At 56.0% G+C, this 21,841-nt stretch overlaps 1 protein-coding gene across 1 annotated transcript in view; it reads right to left on the bottom strand.

Moving 5' to 3' along the window:
• Nucleotides 1–3,413: 3,413 nt before the first annotated feature.
• The window catches only part of DPYSL5 (dihydropyrimidinase like 5), a 79,422-nt gene continuing 60,994 nt past the window's right edge, over nt 3,414–21,841 (bottom strand). Inside the window, exons 7-13 of the mRNA XM_028516648.1 lie at nt 20,491–20,566; nt 19,257–19,413; nt 14,466–14,607; nt 13,165–13,307; nt 11,220–11,427; nt 8,256–8,424; nt 3,414–6,459 (exon numbers count right to left, since the gene is read on the bottom strand). Of these exons, the coding sequence (XP_028372449.1) occupies nt 6,374–6,459; nt 8,256–8,424; nt 11,220–11,427; nt 13,165–13,307; nt 14,466–14,607; nt 19,257–19,413; nt 20,491–20,566 (981 nt within the window). The 3' untranslated portion in view covers nt 3,414–6,373. The remainder of the gene's footprint in view (nt 6,460–8,255; nt 8,425–11,219; nt 11,428–13,164; nt 13,308–14,465; nt 14,608–19,256; nt 19,414–20,490; nt 20,567–21,841) is intronic.

Genomic DNA, 21,841 nt, shown 5'->3' with positions numbered 1-21,841 from the left:
AAAACAAGGGAAGTCTGAGAACCGCCAAAGCCAAGGGGGCCCGAGGAGACCGCCGACCGGACGAGGTGTTCTGGGCGGGGCTCTGGGACAGAGGGAGGACGTTCGGCAACAGCTGAGGGCATGGGAACGCAGTGCGAGCTTTAGTTCAGGACAGCAGATCAGCACTGGCTGGCTCCTCCGCTGCACCGGAGGCGCCGCACTGACGTCAGACGTCAGTCACGGAGGCGCTGCGGACTGCAGACGGAGTGTGGGGACTCTCAGGGTTACCGTTCCAATGTTTCTGCAAAGTCAAAATCGGTTCTAAAAAAGTCTCTTTTTTAAACCAAGAAAACTATACAGGGGCAGAATTAAGGTTAAATTTAAGGAAACCTTAACATGCAAAGGATTTAATTTGTTCAAAAATTTTAAAGGAGGCAGAATCCATTTGGCTAGAACTTGTATGTGAGTCTTGCACTAAGACCATGCGGCTGTGCATGCCCCAGACGGTGGCACAGTGGGACTCTGGGACCTAACTTTGGAGGGTTGAGCCACGTGAGTGGGGCTAGCCAGCAGTTCTTCCCTGCACCCTGTGGGAGCGGACTCGCCCCGAGGACAAGACTCAGAGCCAAAGCCCACGAGGACTAAGACCTGGCAGAAAGTACAGAATCGAGAAAGTAAAGATTTTAAAGCACCAACACCATTGTGTTAACATGTTTGTAGTGAGAGAGAACCTGGCCCTGGTTGGGTGGCTCAGCTCATTGGAGCATTGTCCCCTATACCAGAAGGTTGTGGGTTCGATCCCTGGTTAGGGCACATACAAGACTCAACCAATGAATGTATCAGTAAGTGGGACAACAAATTGATGTTTCTCTCTCTCTCTCTCTCTCGGCCCCCTTTCCTCTCTCCCTAAAAATTAATTTTAAAAATTAAAAAAAAAAGAGAAAGGATCTGCACACATTTGGCATTTTATATATTTGTTAGAGAAAATTTTGGCTTATTAGAGCAAGTGCCTCATGACTAATTTTACATGTGTAACTTAAGACTTACGACTTTAAGTTGAAATCTTACTAAGTTTATGCTTAGCAGTGAAACATCCAAACCAACCCCTAAGCTCACTATATTTATAAGCTTAATTTATCAGATTGGTAAAAATTATTTAGTATTCAGGAAAGATACTAAAAAAGGAAAAAGAATTTTAAATGTTGTTTAAAATGTAAGGTGTTTAATTAAGTTTATAAGTGGGATCAAAATCCCCTTAAAGAGAAATGACAAAACCTGATAGGCTTACAACTTTCAATGGGATAGTGAGGTCTGTGGCTCAACTGAAATCTCAGGAACGTGCCCCCAGGCCTGTACCGCTCCGCGGCACCCGCAGCCCCGGGACCTCAGGAAGCCTCCTGGAGCTGTGTCCCAGGAAACCCGTGTCCCCACCCACTCCAGGAGCACCCACTTTCCCCACTCCCACCGCACATTGCCCCTCATCTCTCAGCGATGGGAAATTGTACCTCCTGAGCAGGCATGTTAACAGTCTAATGAATACATAGGTGCACATAAGGTGACCGTGACATTTGATATCCAAAGCAGGACATATTTGAAAGTGGAAGGTGGCACTATTAATAATTGTTCTAGGGCAATAGACTTAAACCAGAGTTGTCCTGGGTGAAACAGGGAAGCTTCCTGCAGGTCTAAATGTGTGGTTTGCAAATACACAAGGGGAAGAATCCAACTTCCATCCTAAGACCATGTCAAACGTCAACAGAATGTTAGATCTTTTAATGTTTTACTGGAGAAGTACTAAGAGCTCTTCAAATGTGTTATTAGCAACACTGTCCAACAGCCTTTTATTAACCTAGGACTATATAGGTCTACCCTCCCTCTGTGCTATGATGTTTTTTCTTCCTTCCTGGGGTGTCTCAAGACCATCCCTCCTTCCCCTGCTACAATTTCTAAAGATTTCATTTATTCATTTTTAGAGAGAGGGGAAGAGATGGAGAGAAATATCAATGTGTGGTTGCCTCTCTCATACCCCATCCTGGGGACCTGGACCGCAACCCAGGCATGTGCCCTGACTGGGAATTGAACTGGTGACCCTTTGGTTCGTAGCCTGCACTCAATCCACTGAGCCACAGCAGCCAGGGCTACAAGGCACTTCTTAGTGTCAGGTTGGACCTGTGTGTAAAAACCAACCTGTAATTCTGAGTAAAGAAATGCAGGGTGATGGTTGCCTAGCAGCTGGCTGGTTTGGGGTTCCCAAAATGCAGATTCTCAGGCTTGGTCAAGCCGTATTTTACTGTCTGTGATCCTTTCTCTCTACTACTACATACATACACACACACAAAGGCATTAAGTGTGTTCCTGGGTACCTTATTTTTTTTCTCTATAAGTCACCTGCGACTGCAACGTGGCCTGCCAAATGCGTGCTCGCGGCATTTTTCATCTGAACACAATGGATTTTTGGCAGTTAATCAAATTCTAGCGTGCCTCCACGTTACGGGGAAACAGTAACACAGATGCTTTGGCTCAGGACCGTCTCGGGGCCTCAGCACCCTGCAAGCCGGGTCCGGGCGCCTCCATCTGGCTCAGGAAGCCCACTGGGGCCTGTGCACACAGCTCGTTTCCTTAGTGCTTCACCCTAACAGCAGGGCTCCGGGTGTTTCTTTGGCCTCGACCTGCCTTTACTTGCAAGAAGCTCACTGCTTTGCTGAGAGCTGGGAAGGTTCCCCTGCCCCAACCATTTCCCCGCACGGCCTAAACCTCCTCACTAGGGTTTTGTTTTCTGGGGCTAAGGAATAAGTGCAAGTGAGTCTACAGCACTGGAAGCAACAATTCCACCCACTCCTCAGTGTGAAATCGTTAGAGCTGTGCGTTCCTCCCGACTTCTGGCTGAGACCTGGAGAGAGGGCGGAGGAGTCTGGATGAGGGCAGGCAGGCTTTGCAGGTGCACGGGCCAGTCCAAAGGTGAGGCTCTGGGGAGCCGGGAAACAGCCTGAAGATCCCACACACTGGCCTCAGGATGCCTTTCGTCATGTGATTTTTGCAAGGCCATAGTCCCAATGCCTAAAGGGCCCACTGTGGGAAGATGGTTTCCAAAGTGGTAGCTGTGAGAACAGGTGACATGCTTCCCCCTAACTGTCCCTGTTTCAGATACCTCAGCAGCCTTGTCCCGGGAAATGTGGTGCCACAAACCTTGGCATTCTTCCCACCAGGTGACAGAACTGACTGTGAGCTTCTGGGCCCCCAAGGCTCCCATCGCTCAACTTTTTTTTTTTTAAGCCTGCAGACCCTGCTCAGGCCCCCTGGAAGCTGCTGCCTGCCAGCGCGGGCGTGGAAGACCAAAGCCAAGTCTTCTTAGCAGCTTCGGCGTCCCCCCAGCTACTGTAGGAGGGGTCTCCGCCAAACCCCCTCTTCTTAGAAGAAACACAACCGAGACCGAGTGAGAAGTAGCTACAGTTTAATACAAACCTGCACCAGAACACGATGTGTTGGGCTGTTTTGTTTTGTTTTTGCCTCAAATGGGGGGCCAAAGCACAGGACCGTGTGTTGTCTTGGGGTTCACACAATCTTAGCACCATGACTTTTACAGAGGAGTGAGGAAGTCACTTGGGTGCTGGGGGGCTGGAGGCTCCGTCCCGACCCCAGGCTGTGCCTGCCGCCTGGGCAGCTGGAGGGGGTTGGGTGTCTGTGTGGTTCTGTGGTTTCTGGGTCAGTATGGGAAAAGCCCTCGTCACGGCATTGGCTTGACAGAGACCTACTGTGGACTCCTAGCACTACACACACACACACACACACACACAGGAGCACAATTTTCTGTAACTTAACCCCACACACCTAGAGAGCAGCTAAGGCAAGAACGACAGTATTTATTCAGCAAGTACAAGACCAGTTTGAGAGCTGCATTCAGTGCAACCAGAGACCCTTTCATTCCAAGCAGGGAGGAGCCCGCCGTGCTGGAGGCGGAGCTGGCCGGGGCTCTGCACGGGGGCAAGGAGCGGGTGGTGGGGGCTGGCCATTTATTTGGTTCCTCGAACCTCCCTCTGATTTTCACCTAGAAGCTGCTGGGCAAGGGTGGGGTCTGTGTCAGGATCGGGGTGGATGGAGTGGAAGGCCACGGCGGACCACTCCCAGGTGTGGTCTCCCAGAGCCCAGGCCGTGCATCTCTCAGGTGGAGGCACTCGGAGGAGGTAAAGCTTTCCTAGCCCAAGCAGGGACGCCCTGCCCGTGGGCCGCCACCACTGCTCAGCTCTTTGGCATCTGCCCAAGGCCCATGACCCAGCAAGGGCTGGAAGAGAGAAAGATGCTGCGCGCTGTACCACGGGCTCAGCGCCACGGTGTCCCGGCCCGGACCCTGGCGCCCGCCCCCATGGCTGCCCCCCTCGGTGACTGCCTTTGCTGCCTCTGCTCCCTGGGCTGCGGTCTCTGTCAGCTTAGCCCCGGAGTGAGGAAGATGAGCGTGAAGCGACAAGTGAGGGTGTGGAGGCGGCTCAACCCGCAGGGGAACCCCCCAACAAGAAACTAGTTCTGGCTCACACAGTGAAGATGCATTAATTTGTTCAGGACAAAAACCTACCTATCTGTGCAAAACAAAGCAAAATGCCTACCAGGGTGGTGAGTCTTCTAACCGGTTACACTCTCGGTAGGGTCTACAAGGGCCATCACCCCACTCTTCCTCTCCATGGCAGGGGCAGACAGCCAGGCTCCTAAGGGTGGTTACGGACACTTCCGGGGTCAGAAGGCCTAAGCTTCCCGGGCCTCACCTTTGAAAGGGGGAGAATAACACATGCCGTGCTGTGAGAAGCAATGGAGAGCTCGTGTATGGAAGTGCTTTGAGAAATGAGAAGCACAACAGAAATGTACGGGGCACGACCACTAGCCCAAGAGACTAGCAGCCATGCGCTGCCTGGGGCGCTCACACGGAACGTGCAACGTGAAGTCGCTTCCCCGAGGGGAGGACGAGGCTTCCAGAGGGCGGGCAGCTGGGTCACTCCCCAGTTCACTCAGGGTGGAGTTCACCCAAGCCCCTAGTGTTTCCATGGAAACCCCCTGGCCCTTTGGAGGCAGGGAGGGCCCAGCTGGATGTGGGAGGCGGAGGTGGCCACAGCAGGTGAGGGCAGGGTGCTGAGCGCAGGAGACTGGAGCCCCGGCGCAGCAGTGTGGGTTGTACAGTCAGGTCCCGCTGGCCTGGTCTCCTCCCGGGCACGCACGGGCCGGCCCCCTCCCCCTAGCCCTGCTCCCCCTCTCTTAGCAGGCACCAGGCGCCATGCCAATCACACAGGAGGAGCAGCTAGGCCTCTGTGTCCCCAGTAGGGGGAGTTTACAGGAAGCTGGGTTTACGGGTGGTTGGGGGCGTTACTGCTGGGAGTGATCAGGGCCAGAGATGGGCAAAGGTCTCCTCGCTCCCCAAAGTTCCCCGGGGCCAGCATCCCGGGCCCCCTGTCAGAATCTGGGGAACTAGACCGGGAAGGGGAGGGGTGGGCATAGGGCCTGGGACAGGGCCTGTGCAGCCTGGAAGACTCCTGTGGGGAGAAGGGGGGCCTGCAAGTCCAGCACCCTCCCCGACCCGTGTTCCGGGCCGTCTGGTCGGTGTCGAGTGCAGCATCTCCTAAGGTCCACATCTATTCCTGTTTCTATGCTATGCTAGCGACACAAAGCACCGTTATTTCTCACGGGATGCACAAACAAGTTGAACCAAACCACGGCGCAAACCAAACGTGCAAAACAAATCATGTACACGCGCCCGGCACCAGCCTGGCACCCCGCCCAGCTAGCTCTTCTGGGCGCGACTCGCGGAGGGCGGGGTGGGAGGAGGAAGGAGCTGGCAAAGGGCGCAGAGTGTCCCAACCACACCCACACCCAGGGTGTCCCATCCGCACCCACACAGGGCCGGAGTCGAGTCAGGGAAAACGGGACATTCTGGGCATGGCTGGGCAGCCAACACCTGTCTAGCTTGAGAAAGGTGACCCCGGGGCCTACGGGGGTGGGGAAGGGAGTCCTTTTAAAGCACATCTGCTAAAGTGCTCCGGACAACTGGCGGGTTGGCCAGGGGCAGGGCACTGCAGCCTGGGCCTTCCCGAAGCCAGCCCGTGGGGGCAGGGGAGAGAGGAGGGGCTGGGCCGGGCTCTATGCGTTGGGCTCTGTGCATAGTGTGAGCTTCCCGGGCCCCACGGGGCCGGGCAGGGAAGGACTGCAGCAGGAGGAACACATCTCAAAGTGCCTGTTAGGGTCGGCTCGAAGCACAGTGAATCGCGTGTCAGACGTGGGGAGGGCTCCCGGGTCCTGTGGCCCCTCAGGTGGTGAGCTGCCCGGCCCAGCCTCTCCCGCCCCTGCAGCTGCGGCTGGAGGGTGTGCGGGCTGGTGGCAGCGGTGCATCCTCGCTTGCGGGGGCTGGTTGGTGCCTTTACCAAATGCCGCTCGACCTGCCTCCAGGGGGAGCAAGGATTCGAGCCGAAGCTCGCTTTGGAACGTGGTCGTCAATCTGAGAACCTGCAGGGAAGGAAGCAGAGGGTGAGCTGGGCTGCTCCCGCCTGGGTCACAGAAGCAGGGCCTCCTCTCCTGGTGGAGGCTGGGAGGCCCTCTTGGGACAACTCCACCCCATTTTACAGGTAAGGACACAGGCTCGGGGAGGTTGAGAACTTGCCCAGCGCTACAGTGTGTGAGCAGCAGAGTCTGGATTTGAACCCAGGTCTCCCTGATTTAGCACCTCCATGATTAACTGCCCTACTATGCCACCTTCACTGCTCCCAAACTTGGACATACGGTCTCTTGCCAGGAATCCAGACTGTGGACTGGCCTATTAGCGAGTGGGCCTTTGTCTATTTGCCTCAGGGAATAAGAGAGAAAGAAGGGAGGTCCCACTGTTTTGGGAAACCAAAGAAGCACACTCCAAAGGTCCCCACGTCTTGAAATCCCAAGACTTATTTAGAAGAGGAGGCCCAGTCCCCCAGAGAGCGCAGTGGGACAATCTTCAGCCCGTCCCATCCTGCACAGACAAGGTTTGGGGCAGAGGGAGGGTGGAGGCTGCCTAATGTTGGCTGAGCCCGAGAGCTCTGCCCCGTGGTTGCTCTGCCCCGAGACCTGGGGTGGGAGCAGGAGCAGCCAATGCCAGTGGGGCCCATGGCTCTGGGCGCCATGCCCAGGCAGCCAGGGGAGTCCACACCTCCAGGATTGGCAAGGCCGAGGGGCCACAGACACTCCACAGCACGGAACCCTTTCTGACTCCTGCCACTCGTGTCCTGTCGCTGGTGGGAGTGGTAGTGACCCTCAGGGTTGGGGAGCAGTTATCTGGGTATTGAGAGGAAGAGGAGTGGCGAAGAGGAGCCCTCCCCACAGGCTATCGGGTCCTCAAACAGGAACCACGTGACGTCTGCCCGAGCTGCCCCGAGCGCACAGCTGGCCACAGAGGAGGCTCAGCAGGCAGCCCCGGGGTTAGTTCTCTGTCTCTCAGGCAAGGAGGGTTTGTATGCAGGTCTCATGCCACGCCCCCGCCACGCCACGCCCCACCCCGCCCCCAGGGAAACGCCGAGCTCCCAGCGGATCTGGGTCCTCTTGCGGTTCTGCCCAGGACGGCACTGGCAGAGCAGATGCATGCTGGGCCTGCGCCTGGGTGAGACCCAAACGCTGTTCAGGGAGGTCCGGCCCCCCTTCCCAGTGCTGTCCGTTTCCATCCAAGTGCCTGCAGGACCAGCTTGTTCTCCATTGAAGGTTACCATCTCTGCGGCAGTGACCGTGCCCCGCCCCCCGCCCCGCCCTTAACTACTGCAGAACGCCTGGGATTCGAGTTGTTGACAGGAAATTTCCTGGGCAGTCACACCCCACACATTACACACTGTGTCACATGTAATACAAGTCCTAGCAAAGAAGGTGAGGGAGGAAAGAGGAAAAGGGAAAAGCCAGGTCTTTCAGAGAGGCCGGGAGAAGAGTGGGGAGGGGGAGGGGGTACAGTCCCACGTGGCACAGAGAGGGTTATCCTTCCTGATCTCAGACCTTCTCTGGCCTGCCATCCGTGTGCACGGCCCTCCAGAAGCTTCCAGGGACCGAAACAGAAATCACGTGAGATCCTCCTGCAGTCCACGGCCTGTTACGGTGGTGCGCAAGGACCCAGGGGAGCCCTGCTGCCCCCCAATACTTGTGTGTATTTAATAATGGACTCCACACTCATCACTGGCCATGCGACAGGGGAGGAAGGAAGAAGACAAGAGGAGAAGCAGCACCAAGCCCACTGCCTGGCTGGGCCACCCAGCCCCCCTCCCGCCACCAGCCCCAGCGGCCCTTGCTCTTACCAGAGAGGCTGAAGCTGGATTCGTGAAGGTCCCTCATGCCCCCGTGTCGGGTCACGGGCCGGGTAGGAGTGTCTGCGAGTGGCGTTCCCATCTCTTTTTTCCCAGGATGCACAACCACAGCGACATCACCCAGGTAGGGAGTGCGGTCCACTCCCCTAACCTTTAAGGTCTGGGGGTAGGGTGGAGGAGGAAAGGGGAAAAGGCACCATCAGATTCCCCCCCCCCCCCCCCCCCCCGCCAATGGAATCATCCCCGGGGCTGGCAGGACTCCAGGGGCTGCTGTGCAGTGCAGGCCCCAAGTTACCGGGACAGAGGCTTCCTGTACCTTGAGCACCAGGGGCGGAGAGTTCTTTTCCTCTACCTGCTAAGTAGCACCTGTGCATGTGTGCCCGTGCCCTTGTGCATGTGCCGAGAGGAGACTCCCCCTGGGTCCCCCCAACACCGGTGGAGCCCCTTCCGGGCAGCAGCCGGACTTCGGAGGCATTTGGCCTTCCGGAACAGCCCTCCTGTGGAGCTGCGTGGTTCCCCTCACTGGCCCGGCTACAAGAGGCCCCACCTTTCACTGTGATCAGATGGCAGCTTCTCGGGGACAGGGGCTGCCTACAGCTGATTTGTAGATGGGAGTCCCCCAGGAGCAAGGCCAGCTCCCCGAGCGCTCACGAGGGCCACGGAGCTAAGCACCCACACTCTTCGAACAGGCTGCCTGGGACCAGCCGCGGCCCCAGAATGTGACGCTTGGTCGGAGCTCTTTCGGTCTTTGCCAGGCTGCCCTTGGGCGTCCACTTCAGAGGCCTGGGTCCCGGGGAGGGGCGGGAGCAGAGGCCCTGGGAGAATCCTGGTGACTGCCAGGATTCTGGCAGAGCTGACATTTCCACTTTTACACTTTAGATCATTGCTGCTCAAATACCAGCTTTATGTGCCTCTACTTCGTCGAGAGTGGAGGGACCCCAGCAATGGCGGCACCTCAAGGCCCACGAGCCTGTGACTCAGGACCTCGGTGGTCACAGACACTCACGTTTCCTTCTTGTGCCTTTAGGAACTCGGGACTCCCGCCCTGCCCTGTCTGCCCAATCACTTAAAACACCATGTGGCACTCAGACGGACAGAGGACACCGGCATTGCCTGGTGCCAGCATTCCCCTCGCCCGCCTCACACTCCCTCTGAGAGCACGCTGGGCCAGAGGGTGGAGTCAGGCTGGGGTTCTTGTGAATGAACCTGTGGCAGGGGCTCCACTGAGGACCAGGCTCAGGGTGAAAGGAAGTCTGGGTTAGGAGACCGAGAGAGAGCATGACGGCCAACCTGCTCGCCACCCCACCTCATGGACACGTCCCTCCTCCGGTCCTTGCATCTCTCTAGGGCTGGGGCTCATGGGCGGCAGGAGCCAGGGTGTTCTCAGAAAACAGGGAGGGTGGAGTCTGGAGGGGCTACTCCTGAAAGCCTCTGGGTGGCCGGCCCCAGGAGGGACCCAGGGTGGCACAAATCAGGACGGCCTGAGGGACTCAGAAGGGGAGCTTGGCTTTTGCAAGAAGGATTAGAGAACTAAGATAATAAGAAAATTTGGGTGAAGAGAGGTCACGTGACCACTCACTGGCAAGCGTGCCAAGCCAGAGGCAGCTCTTGTAAGGTCTGCTCCTTAGATATTATGCAGCAGATTTCCAGAGCTCAGTAATGTGGCAGCTGCGTCTATTTTCAGCCACAGTCCTTTAAATCTCCGGTGCCCTGCTGGGTGTCGGAGCCGGCCGTGAGTGGAGAGAACAGGACCTGAGAATGGGAAGCTGATGCTGATCTGTCAGTGGTCACAGCATGGGGAGTGGGTGGGGGTGGAGATCACCTGGAAGCGGCCCAGAAACCGTGGCCCCTGGGCTACTACTCAGGGCCTCTGGTGAAAACACACACACACACACACACACACCATTTCTGGGTCTCCCTCCCCGGACAGAAAAGCAGCGGCTGACAAGGCCAGACTGTGCAGTTTCCCCGACTCCCGCAGAAACCACCACTGCCACTACCTCCAGAAGACAGGTTAAACACCTGCAGCGTGCAGAGACCGGGATGTCCAGGGCAAAAGGGACAAACAAAAAGGACATGAGATGCTGGGTGAGCACATTTTAAAAAGTGTTTTTAAAGGACTGATATGTCTTAACCATGCCACGCCTACAGCAGTGGCACCCCAGGGCCCGGGCAGTAAGGAGCCATCCCAGCCAGGGAGCGAGGCATGGGACTCCGAGGCCCTCACTCGATGCGTCTGGGAATGCTCGCCCGTTTAGGTGGCACCTGCAAATAGCCAAGCAGGCACATTCTGAGGTCCCAGTAACACGGCTTTAGGCCAGAGAGAGGGGGACAAAGAGCAGGGTGCTTTTGGCTGTCTCTTTGTCAGACTTGCTCTTTTCTGCTGATGTGGCCATAGGCCGCAGCCCTCGGAGCTGTCTGTGTGGATCCAGGCCTGGCTCTGTAGGGCAGCGCTCAGCCATACAGCTGGGCGGCAACCCCCAAGCAATGGGGGAACAGCCAGCCTTCTTCCGGGTGCGACCCTGGAGATGTGAACTACTCCAACCTGGCCCGACCACTCCGTGTTGGGGGCCCCAGACTCAAAGCCCACCCAGCCCACTGCAATCAGAAGGGAGGGGGGAGGTTTTAGGAGCAACTCCAGGCCATGATAGGGACCCCTTGCCCTGGCGGAGGGCAAGGATCCTCCCGGAGGCCACACGTGGGAACAGCCGTGCACAGCTCGTAGTAGTAATCGCTCAGCTCCAGGGGAATCGGGGACCCTCCCCAATACGCTTTACTTTGTCACAGGTGCTTCCTCCCTACTAGATATCATTCCCGAAGTGGCCACTGCAGGCAACAGGATTCGGTGGGAAGAGAGAGTGAGGACGTCTCTGAGATTTAGAGCCACCGTGGGCGAGGTCCCCGACAGGGGCCGCAACCTCCGCTCACACATCTTCCTCCCGCCCCTCCCCTCACCTTTTCTCTCTGGACCAGCTTCTTGTAAACGGTGTCTGGGAAGGACCGCAGGGGACAGAACTTGCCGGTGCCCTCGGCGCACATGAACACACCGTTCTCGTACACGACCCGCCCCCGGCTGATGGTGACCAGCGGCACGCCGTGGCAGCGCATGTTCTCGTACAGGTTGAAGTCTCCTCCCTGCACCTGCGTGCTGGCCGAGATGGTCCTGGCGGGGAGGCAGTGGCGAGAGAGAAAGCTCTGAGAAGAGGGGAAGTTGCTGCAGCTTAATGGGAACGGAAGATGTTCAGGGGGAGGGGGTGATGCTCAGGGGAGAGGGAAGGTGCCCAGTGAGAAGGAATGATCCCCAAAGGCTGGTGGTTGTGGACTGAAGTTTGTAGCTCCCCCAAATTGATGTGTTTAAGTCTTAACACCCAGTACCTCAGAATGTAACGGTATTTGGAGTTAGGGCCTTTAATTAAAGCTAATTACAGTAAAAAGAGGTCACTTGGGTAGACCCTAGTCATTTCTGACTGGTGTCCTACTAAGAGCAAACTGAGACACCAGGAGAGCGCACGCAGAGGGCATGCGTGTGAAGAGGGAAGACGGCCTTCCACATGTCAAGAGGCCTTGGAGCAAGATCAACCCTGCCGACACCTTGGTCTCAGGCTCCTGCGCTCCGAGCTCTGAGAACACAGGTTTCTGTTGTTTCAGCCCCACAGGCTGTGGCACTTTTTAAAGCGGCCCTGGCAAACTGATGCACTGAGGAAAGAACTCTGGGGGTCTTTCCTCTAACAGGCAGACCTCCAAGAGAGACCGGGACCAGCCCCTGGGGTCAGGGTGCAGAGTGGGGCTCCTCAGGCCCTAATGGAGGGGAGAGTGTTGTGGGGGGGATCCTGGCGGTGCCTGGAGTGAACTTTCTCTACAATTCAACTTTTATTTTCCATGTCCCAGCACATTTTTGTCTGTCTTGTTCCCTGCTGGCTTGTGCACCTAGAAAAGTACCTGTGAAACAACAGCATTTACCACACGCAGGGGTGGGCAAAGGTAGGCTTACAGCTGTCAGTATGCAAAAGCTTATTCTTGTATTATCATTGATTATTATGTTATTTATTAGTATTATTATTATCAACCAACTTTTACCCACCTTTGTATTTGTTGACTGAAATTTAATATTTTTTTTCCTAAACAAACTTAATTGTTTTTTTTTAAAGATTTTATTTATTTTTTTTTAGGGAGGGAAGGGAGGGAGATAGATAGAGAGAGAGAGAGAGAGAGAGAGAGAGAAACATCAATGTGCAGTTGCTGGGGGTTATGGCCTGCAACCCAGGCATGTACCCTGGCTGGGAATCGAACCTGGGACACTTTGGTTCCCAGCCCGCGCTCAATCCACTGAGCTACGCCAGCCAGGGCGAAATTTAATATTAAAAAATGATTCTCATTTCCCCTGCCCACATCTCCAAGTAAAAATGATGCTTTAGCTTTGGCTGGTGTGGCTCAGTGGATTGAGTGCCAGCCTGCAAAGTGTTGCGGGTTTGATTCCCAGTCAGGGCACATGCCTGGGTTGCGGGCCAGGTCCCCAGGCAACCACACATCGATGTTTCTCTCCCTCACCTTCTCCCTCCCTTCCCCCCTCTCTAAAAATAACTAAATAAAATCTTAAAAAAAACCCAGTAAAATGAAAATAAGAACTCCAGGTTTGCGCGCTTCCCAGGGCGGTGCGTCAGGTCAGATGAGGTAACGACGTGAAGCGGCTCTGAAACGCCGTCAGGCGCCTGCAGAGGGCGCAGTTCACTGCTGTGCTCCCAGCGCCGGGGCTCTGGGAGGCCCTCAAACGTGTGTTAAATTGAACACGCCCTTCTCTGGGCTGGAAGTAGTGCAAAGATGATATGCTTTTGGAGTGCTGTAACACAAGTGCCTTAACACCCCCAGCCCCCCAGCCCGGGGGCCCGGCAGCAGGTTTTACTTGGTGGCTTCCGGGTCCCACACCACCACGTCGGCATCGGCTCCCGGGATGATGCGGCCCTTGCGCGGGTACAGGTTGAGAATCTTTGCCGCGTTGGAACTGGTGACGGCCACAAAACGGTTCTCGTCCATCTTTCCTCCAACCTGAAACATTGCGGGAGTGTCAGCCAGGCCCCCTGTGTGCCTCCCGGCCCCGCCCCCTGCACCCCCCTGGGCTCTGGCCCGCGGCCTTCCAGGCGGTCAGAACAGTGGTGCTGGGGTGGACAAACCGCGGGCACTCTTTCGGAAGAGCCCGCCTGCTTGACTTGGCTCCAGGCCCTTGCTGACTTCTTTCTCCTTCACGCGGCAAAAACAGCGCGTGGGCCCTTGCTCCAAAAGGCTGCCTACCTGGTAGAAACCTACCTCCTGGATGTACGACCAGCTCTGCCCATGCGCGCTCTACAGAGGAGTCAAGAGCCTCCCTCCTCCAGAGAGCGACATCTATTCTGTGCTCTGGGAAAGCACCTCACTGCCCCACTCCCCGCGCCACCCACCCCGACAGCACGGTGGACTCTCTGCAAAGAGGGTTCCGGGGCCATCTCCTGGGCCCTCCCTGAGCTGGTGGCTTGGGCAAGGACATCAAACCTCCTTGGGCTCACGCTCTGTGCGGCACCTGGTCTGTGACAAGTTAAGACCAGCAATGCATGTTCCTCATGGGCAGAGCAGGCGGGATTCTAATGAAGCCCCAGCCCCTGTCTTTATTGAAAAGTAACTGAACAAGATATATCAAGAGCCTTAAACATGTTCATATCCCGTGGCCCGGAAATCCACTTCTAGGAATGCGTCCTCAGGAAACAATCAGAAGAGCAGACACGTGCCCATGAGCAGAGAGATTCTCTGCAGCATCACTTTCAGGGGCAGAAAGTTGGAAGCGCTGAAAGCTCTAAACATCAGGAAAGGGTTAACTGAAGTACAGGACTGCCGCTGGAGAAAATATTGTTTAACTGTCAAAAAAGATGTTTCTAAAGAATTTTCACTGATAGAGGAAGACACTCAAGAGGTGTTATATGAAAAAAAAAGGGATGAACCCAGCTATTAAAATGCAGTACATCATAGAACTAGGAAGAAACATATTAAAATATTAAGTTCAATTTCTGGGTGTGGAATTATGGGAACATTTTATACTAGGCCTTATTAGCTTTCTCATCAGGAAAAAAATGTTTTCAGTTCTATTTTTGAGGGAACCAGGAGCTGGGGTGGACCTGCCCTCCTCAGGGCCAGACTCCGCCGGGACCAGAGTGGGGAGTGGCCTCAGCAACGTACCACGCCTCTCTCCCAGATGACGCTCATGCGGTCCTGCACGCCACTCACGCCATGTGGGATCTTGGTGAAGTCCTCCTTGCCCATAGCTTTCTGCTTGGTGGTGAAAGGCCGGTGGTCTGACGCCACGATGTTCAGAGTATCGCTGGGTAGGGTAGAGAGAAGGGTGTGCCCAGTGAGGGGAGGAGGCCAGGGTCCCAGAGGGTGGTGACAGGTACAGGAAAAAAGCCTGTGTTTAAGAACCAGGCAAAGCTGATTTCAACCTCAGCTCTGCTACTTAGTGGCTGTACAACCTCTAAAGAGTGATTTAAACTGCAAGGGCCTCAGTTTCCCCATCTGTAGAGTGGAACAGGTGCCGAGGGTGGCTAGGACCATCAGTGTTGCAGGAGACATCGAGAGGCTTTGGGATGGTGACTTTTAAGAGTTAGGATATTGGGCAGAGAAAAACTGAGCTTAAGAGTTTAGCTAGAGTAAAGGAGGAGGTGGTTTTACCGCCATGAAACCACGCGAAAACTCCCTCTCATCCCCGCCCTCAACCCCCACCAGTCCCTGCCGGCAACAAGCACGTGCTTGGTAAAACACGCAAGTTCAATGCTAAGCTTTGCAAATAACTCTAAGCCATGGCCTTCCTAGGATGTGGGGACTCTAATGGTCCAGAAGGGGAAATGAGGGACAAGATGGAAAAGTCTGCCTTGTAAGCCAGCATCAGTGTGCAGGTCAACTGGGTCGCTGTCACTGCCAACGACCACCATCCTCAGACGGTTCCTGAGGCCGGTCTCCACGCCAGGCGGTGGATGGTCAAGCACGGCCAGGCCCCTGAGGGCCTTGTGAGTTGACTGACTATGGACTCGGGGCGGAGATGGCGGTGAGAGAGGGTACGCGGTGGCAAGCCCTCTGCCCGATGAGGGAGGCGGACAGCCAGCCCATGCTCAGAGACTGCTGGAGGCCTCAGAGATGGTGAGGGGCAGAGAGACAATCTCTGTGTCACCCAGGCCGCCAGGACAGCTCAGGGGGGCAGGGAGGGGACTGAACGGAGCACGGGGGTCACGTGGGACAACTGCTTGGACCACACGCTGGGGACCTCAGAGTCTAATTCTGCTTGTGGGAGGCACCGAAGCCGTGTGCACGTGGGCCTTCTAAGGTGCCCGCTTGGGGAGGGGTCTCTGGGAACAGAGGGCATTATTTCCCTTGGTGAAGGGGCCTGTCTAAGGCTCCTAGATGTCCTGGGTCAGGCCGCATGGAGGGCTTTCTCCACTGGGGCCCGGCGGGGTTCATCAGTCACAGCTCTTGCTAAATGACCGATATTCTTGGCCAAGTCCGCAGTGAGATGACTCAGCTCTCCCTGCGGCTTGGGCTGCTCTCTCCCCGGGCCAGAGACACTGTCAGGCCCTCTCAGAGCCTGCAGGAGGGGTTCTTCCATCGGGCAGAGGGTCTTTCCTAGGGTCCTCCAGGGCTCCCCACACTCCCCAGGCATGTGGAACCCACCAGAGATGCATGGGATCTTTAGGTTTCATGTTGTCCTGGGGGTTCTCCACACACCTGGGCAGGGCTCCTATCAGGAGAGGCACCCGTCAGTGTCACGGGCTGAGGGTCCCCGACCCTCTGGGCAGCTGGCTCAACTCCCATTCCTTAACCGACAAGTCTTATTGAGCACCCACCATTCCTTTCGGGTGCCCCCGGGCAGGTGAGAATGGGTGCGGTCACACATCAGGAGGGTCTCTGAGGTCTCCCAGTGCTGCCCTGAATCTGGGCGATAAGGAACACCCACCCCTACTCTTTCAAGTTTAAAACATGACCGGCTCTGTTAAGTAAAATTTTACATGTTCAAATGAAAATAATCTGGTCCTCTTAAGAAGTCAGATTTTAAACAGAGGACGAATCCTTACCTCTAGAGGTACTTTTTTACCCTGACCCATCCTAAGAAGTCACATTCTAAAGTAGCTCACCATGCCCTGGCTGGGGTGTGGCTCAGGGGATATCGGTTCACAGTGGCCTGTGAACCAAAGGGTCGCAGGTTCAATTCCCCGTCAGGGCACATGGCTGGGTTGCAGGCCAGGTCCCTGGTCAGGGGTGCATGAGAGGCAACCACCTATTGATGTTTCTCTCCCTCTCCTCTTCTCTCCCTTCCCCTCTGTCTGAAAATAAATAAATAAGACCTCTAAAAATAAATATGTAAAGTAGCTCATTAGGAAGATGCTCACGTTTTCTTACAGGAGCATAACTGGCATCTGGGCTTCCTATCAAGTGTGTTGTATAATATCAACCATCACCAAAAAATGTGTCATGAAAACAAAATTACAGCAATCATAAGTTCCTATAAATAATTAAAATATTAAAACCGTGCTCCAGACTGTAAAATTGCTCACGTTTACCGCATGCACCGATGAGAAAAGGGATTCAAACTATTCTCATAGTAGTTCACATGAAGTGGCAGTTCTGTTTAAGTGGATAGAATGCATTCAAATAATTTAATAAATCTGGCAAAACAGGCTGGATACAAAACTCCACCTCCTCAGTGACTAGTCCCTTCCCCGCCCCCCCCCCCCCCCCCCCCCCACCGCCTGCGTGTGCACGTCTGGGCACTGTGGTCTGGGTGGGCGGAGCACTCACTGTGTCTCTATTCTTTCAGTGCATTTGCCTGCGGTACGCAGAGAAATTTTAAAAGATTCTTTGACCTTAGAACCGAGGCCAAATAATTATATTGGATCCTTGATACTTGTTTGTTCTTGTTGTGACAATAACATTTTTTCCCAACAAAAAGCATTTTTAAAAGCAACAGCTGACCAAGCGTTTATTTCTCTCTTCATCCTCTCTTACTCTCTCAATTTACTTAAATCTGCTTAAGAGCCCTGGCTGGTGTAGCCCAGTGGATTGAGTGCTGGCCTGTGAACCAAAGGGTCCCCGGTTTGATTCCCAGTGAGGGCACATGCAGGCCAGGTTTGGGGGTGCATGAGAGGCAACCACACATTGATGTTTCTCTCCCTCTCTTTCTTCTTCCCTTCTTCCCTTCCCCCCTCTCTAAAAATAAACAGAATCTTAAATTAAGAGCTGCTGGTGCTCGGTCTCAGAGCAAAACTATGGTCACTGCCCCTGTGCCACCTCCAGGGGCCGCCATCACCCGGCCCCCACGCCCCACACCGCCCTTTAGGTTGTTAACACGGCAGGACGCCAAGTGGGAGTTTCCTGGCTGTTGGCACCCAGGACTGAAAACTAAGGACGTGGGCAAAATAAGGGCTCCGTTACCTAAGACAGCCCCTTTCCGCTGGGGCTGGTCGCCTCCCTCGGCTGCCCCCCACCATTAGCCTGGGAGAAGTTTATCGGCACCCGCCCCCCAGGTCCATAAAAGCAGAAGACCAGGGAGGGGACTGTGCTGTTGGCAGAATGCAAGTCCTGTGGCCTTTTTCCCTTTCCTTTTTCATGGCCGAGTGGTGCTTGCCTGCCCTCCCCCCACCAGTCTACCTCAAAGTCAAGTGGGGGGCATTTTCAAGAGGTTCGCCTGTGGAACAGAGGTGTGAGCAGTGGGCATCTGGGTGGGAGCTGGACCGGGGGCCTGCCTCTGCGCCCCGGGTGAGGAGGTCAGTGGCCTGGGGACAGCCTGCCCTCCCCTGTAGGGAGTGGCCTGGCTGGGTGAGCTTCCTCTGAGCCCCAGACACCAGGGGAGGTGGCCAGGCTTAAACTGCCGTGCCAGGGTCCTTGTTCTCAGGGACACTGCTAGTTCTGGAAGCTGGAAGGTACAGGTAAACGAGGCCGAGCTGGGGTCCGCCTCCTACATCTGGGGACCGTGTGAGGACGGCACAGGAGAGCCCAGGCTGGGCATGTGCCCTGCACCGGGAGGGCCCCGATGGCCAGTCCCTTTCGGCCCGAGGAGCAATGACAACTAATGCAGGACTGCAGGTGGGAGCTTGGGTGTGGAGAAGAATCGCCCCACACCATTTACTCCCAGTCTCTCTCCCCGTCCCAGTCCTGGGCTGGGGGTGGGGGGGGGGGGGGGAGGGGAAGAGACTGACTTTTGAACTGAACTAGAATTTAGTCACCAAAAGGGCAGAGAAGGCAGTGGCCTCTGCCCCAAATGTCCCCAGAGCCGAGAAAGAAGGTGCGAGCAGTGATTGCGACAAAACGAAATCTTGAGCCCTGGCTGGCATAGCTCAGTGGATTGAGCACGGGCTGGGAACCAGTGTCCCAGGTTCGATTCCCAGCCAGGGTACATTCCTGGGTTGCAGGTCAGAACCCCCAGCAACCGCATATTGATGTCTCGCTCTCTCTCTCCCCCCGCTTCCCTCTCTAAATAAATAAATAAATAAAATCTTTAAAAAAATGTTAACTCCTTTAAAACAAAACAAAACAAAAAAACCCCCACGAAATCTTTTCACACGTGTGCCCCACCGCATCCAGACGGTCACCAGGCCGTTTCCTGTGGAGTGGGATCCCGAGGGGAAGAGCAGCACCAGAAAAAGAGCAGCTGGCCAAGAGGAGGACTGGAGGGAGAGGAGGGATGGAGGGAGAAAGTGCGGAAGAAAGAGGGGAGGGGGAAGAAGGAGGCAGCAGCACAGGAGAGAGGCACGCACCGGAGAGAACTGCACGGGGAACAGGGCGGGGAGGGAGAGGTGGAGACACAGAAGGAGAGCCCACACCTATTCCAGGGTAAGTCCAAGGCCACATCCTACAGTTTCCTGGCAGTCTCCCGTGTGAGCTACCAGTGTCCTCTGGAATTTTGGACAACGGGTTTCCCGGGAGGGCGTGCGCGAGAGTCAGTGACAGGCTACGGGGCTGCGGGGTCCTGCGTGGGCGGCTTACTTGGCCAGCAGGCTCATGAGGTAGGTCGAGGTGTTGGTGTCCAGTCTCAGGGGAGGCACTGTGACGTAGGCGGCCGCGTGGGACCAGTCCTGGTGGTAGTAGTGTAAGCCTGTCAGCGTGGCGTGTGCGGTGGTGGTCTCGGCCAGCACGACCTTCCCTGGAAGGAGGAGAAGGGTCAAGCCGTCACGAGGAAGCCAGGGAACCTGCGGAGTCATTGGTCTGGGCATCTCATGTGACAGGTGACAGAGGTGAAGTCAGGGAGGAAGGGACTTGCTTAAGCTCACCTGGGTGTTTCAGAGCGCAGCTGGGTTCAAGGCCAGGGTGCTCGCTACCTGGACACTGAGTCCCCTGCAACTGAGGGGAATGGAAGGGCAAAGCCACCAAGGCAGGACAGCACCGGCAGAGCCTCAGGGGGCACAGGTGGCTGGGGCGTGGGTGCTGCAGGGTGCAGCGGGAGGACGAAGGGCTGTGGAAGCCAGGCCAAGGGGCAGTCAGGACGGTTTCCTGAGCAGGCAGGTGCTGTGAGCCCCTTCGGGAGAACTGCTGGGGGAGGGGTCTGTCACAGGGGCTAGAGGGTAGGGAGACGAAGGTGGGATGGCCAGGAGGCAGAGCAGTGGAAAGGCTAGGAGCCCTTGCTCCTGATGTATGACCATGACTCTCAGGTTTATGACCGTGACTTTGTCTCCCCCGTCTGCAGGCCCTCACTCACTGGCACCCCGACAGGCCGGCACTATGAGCAAGTACAGAGCCTTCAGGTGCGCTCTGGTGCTCGGCAGCAGGAGTCCCTTCAGGTGCCGGGCTCGCACACAGGGGTCAGTAGGGGAAGTTGGGTCCACACACTTATTTCTCTAGGGGTGTCCCAGGCATCCCCTGAAATGTCCATTGGACCTGGTCCAGGATTTCATGCTGGTTACCGAGGCAACCACTAGTAAAACCCAAAAGGCCGTCAAGATATCAATGAACGAGTCAATGAAAACAGAAAGTTTTGCCAGGCCCAGAGGAGGTGACAGACATTTCCAAGATGCTGCTGTGCATGTAAATGGGCGGGGGACACCGGTCCTGACGGACTGAACCCAGGCTAGCGCAGGGCGCTGCTGGGAAGACAGGTGGGCAAGAGGGAGGGCAGGCGCAGGGCCCGGCCTGGAGAGCCGGCCGTGGAGTGCACGGAGCTAGGGTGCCCATCTGGCCTCAGCCCCACCCCATGTGCCCTGTCCATCCCAGCTCAGGGACTCACCTTGCATCTTAGCAGCTGCAATGACATCGCCAGCCGAGATGCTGGACACGTTGACCAGGTAGATGGGACAGTGAGTCTGAACACGGAAACACGGTGGGAAGGAGACAGCATCAGCCCCACAAACCAAACGGGCACCCACGTCGCCCTGGCACCTCCCCTGGCATCGCTCAGTCCCACCCCCAGGGTGCCAGTCTCACGCTGGGAGTGCAGCCCCGGCGGCCGGCCGCCGCACAAGCTGCAGGAGAAGCGTGTGCAGCAAGGAGGGGCAAGCTGGGCCAGCACCAGGGCCCAACAGGGGAACGCACAGGGGGCAGGATGTCGGGAGCTGAACCTCATGTTTTCTACCAGCCGACAAAGTTTTTTTTTAATAACTTAAAACTATCTTAGTTTGATAGCCGTGACTGTGGCGACTCAGAGATAGTTGTATTACATTCTGTGTTAAAAACGGCAGTGGCTGCTGCTGAGGGCTGCCAGGTCAGCAGACAGAACGCGCCCTGGAGCCAACAGAACACAGAGGGCTCAGGGTCCAGAGTCTACACCAGACAGGGCCGGTCTTACACAGAGACGCCCAGATTTCGTAGCAATTAGCTTTCTCTCCCCCGAGCTGTGTGACCTCGGCCCACGGCTCAGCTGCTCTGGACAAGCTGCTCTGGAGTGGAAGGGGAGGAGCTGCCCTTTCGCTGTTCAGACCCTTCCACTGGGAAGTCGCTGACACAACGACAGTAGAACAATGTCCTCATCCAGCCCCCAGATTCATCAGCTGCTGACGGGAGACCGTGTTTTCCCAAATGCTACCCCCAGCCCTTCCGTGCGTGTCGCACTCGGACAGAGTTTAGGAGCCGGCCCCGAGTCTGATGTACTTGGCACCGGCTTGTAGCTCTGAGACCAGCTGGATTTCCAATCTCGCTGTGTTCCCCGGGGATTCCTAACAGCACGCCCCCTGTTTACATCCTTCCAGGGAGCCCGGGTCTTTCCAGGGGAGAGATTCTCCAGCAGGAGTCGCCAGCAGGCTTGCGAAAACACAGATGGCTGGGCAGTGCCCCGAGCTCCCGACTCAGTGGGCTGCGTGGGGCTGGGAACTTGCATTCCTACGTTCCCGTCTGTAACCAGTGACGCTGACGCTGCCGGTCCAGGGACCACACCTGGAAGGCCGGTGTCTCGGGGAAGGGAACTTGAATGATCTGAGCAGCTCACACCGGTGACGTCAGAAAGAGAAACGGCCTTTGCACAGCGCTCTGCTGTTTATAGCACTTTTCCTCTCACCACTCCTTGGTGAGGACTGATGCCGTCACCCCAATTTTAGGTGACAAAGCAGTGTAACAGAGCCGTCAAGTGCCTTGCCTGCGAGCGA

This window comes from Phyllostomus discolor, chromosome 6 (genome assembly GCF_004126475.2).
Source record: "Phyllostomus discolor isolate MPI-MPIP mPhyDis1 chromosome 6, mPhyDis1.pri.v3, whole genome shotgun sequence".
In the NCBI taxonomy this organism is placed as follows: Eukaryota; Metazoa; Chordata; class Mammalia; order Chiroptera; family Phyllostomidae; genus Phyllostomus; species Phyllostomus discolor.
Note: the sequence above shows the minus strand (reverse complement) of the source record. Positions and strands in the feature narration are given on the sequence as shown.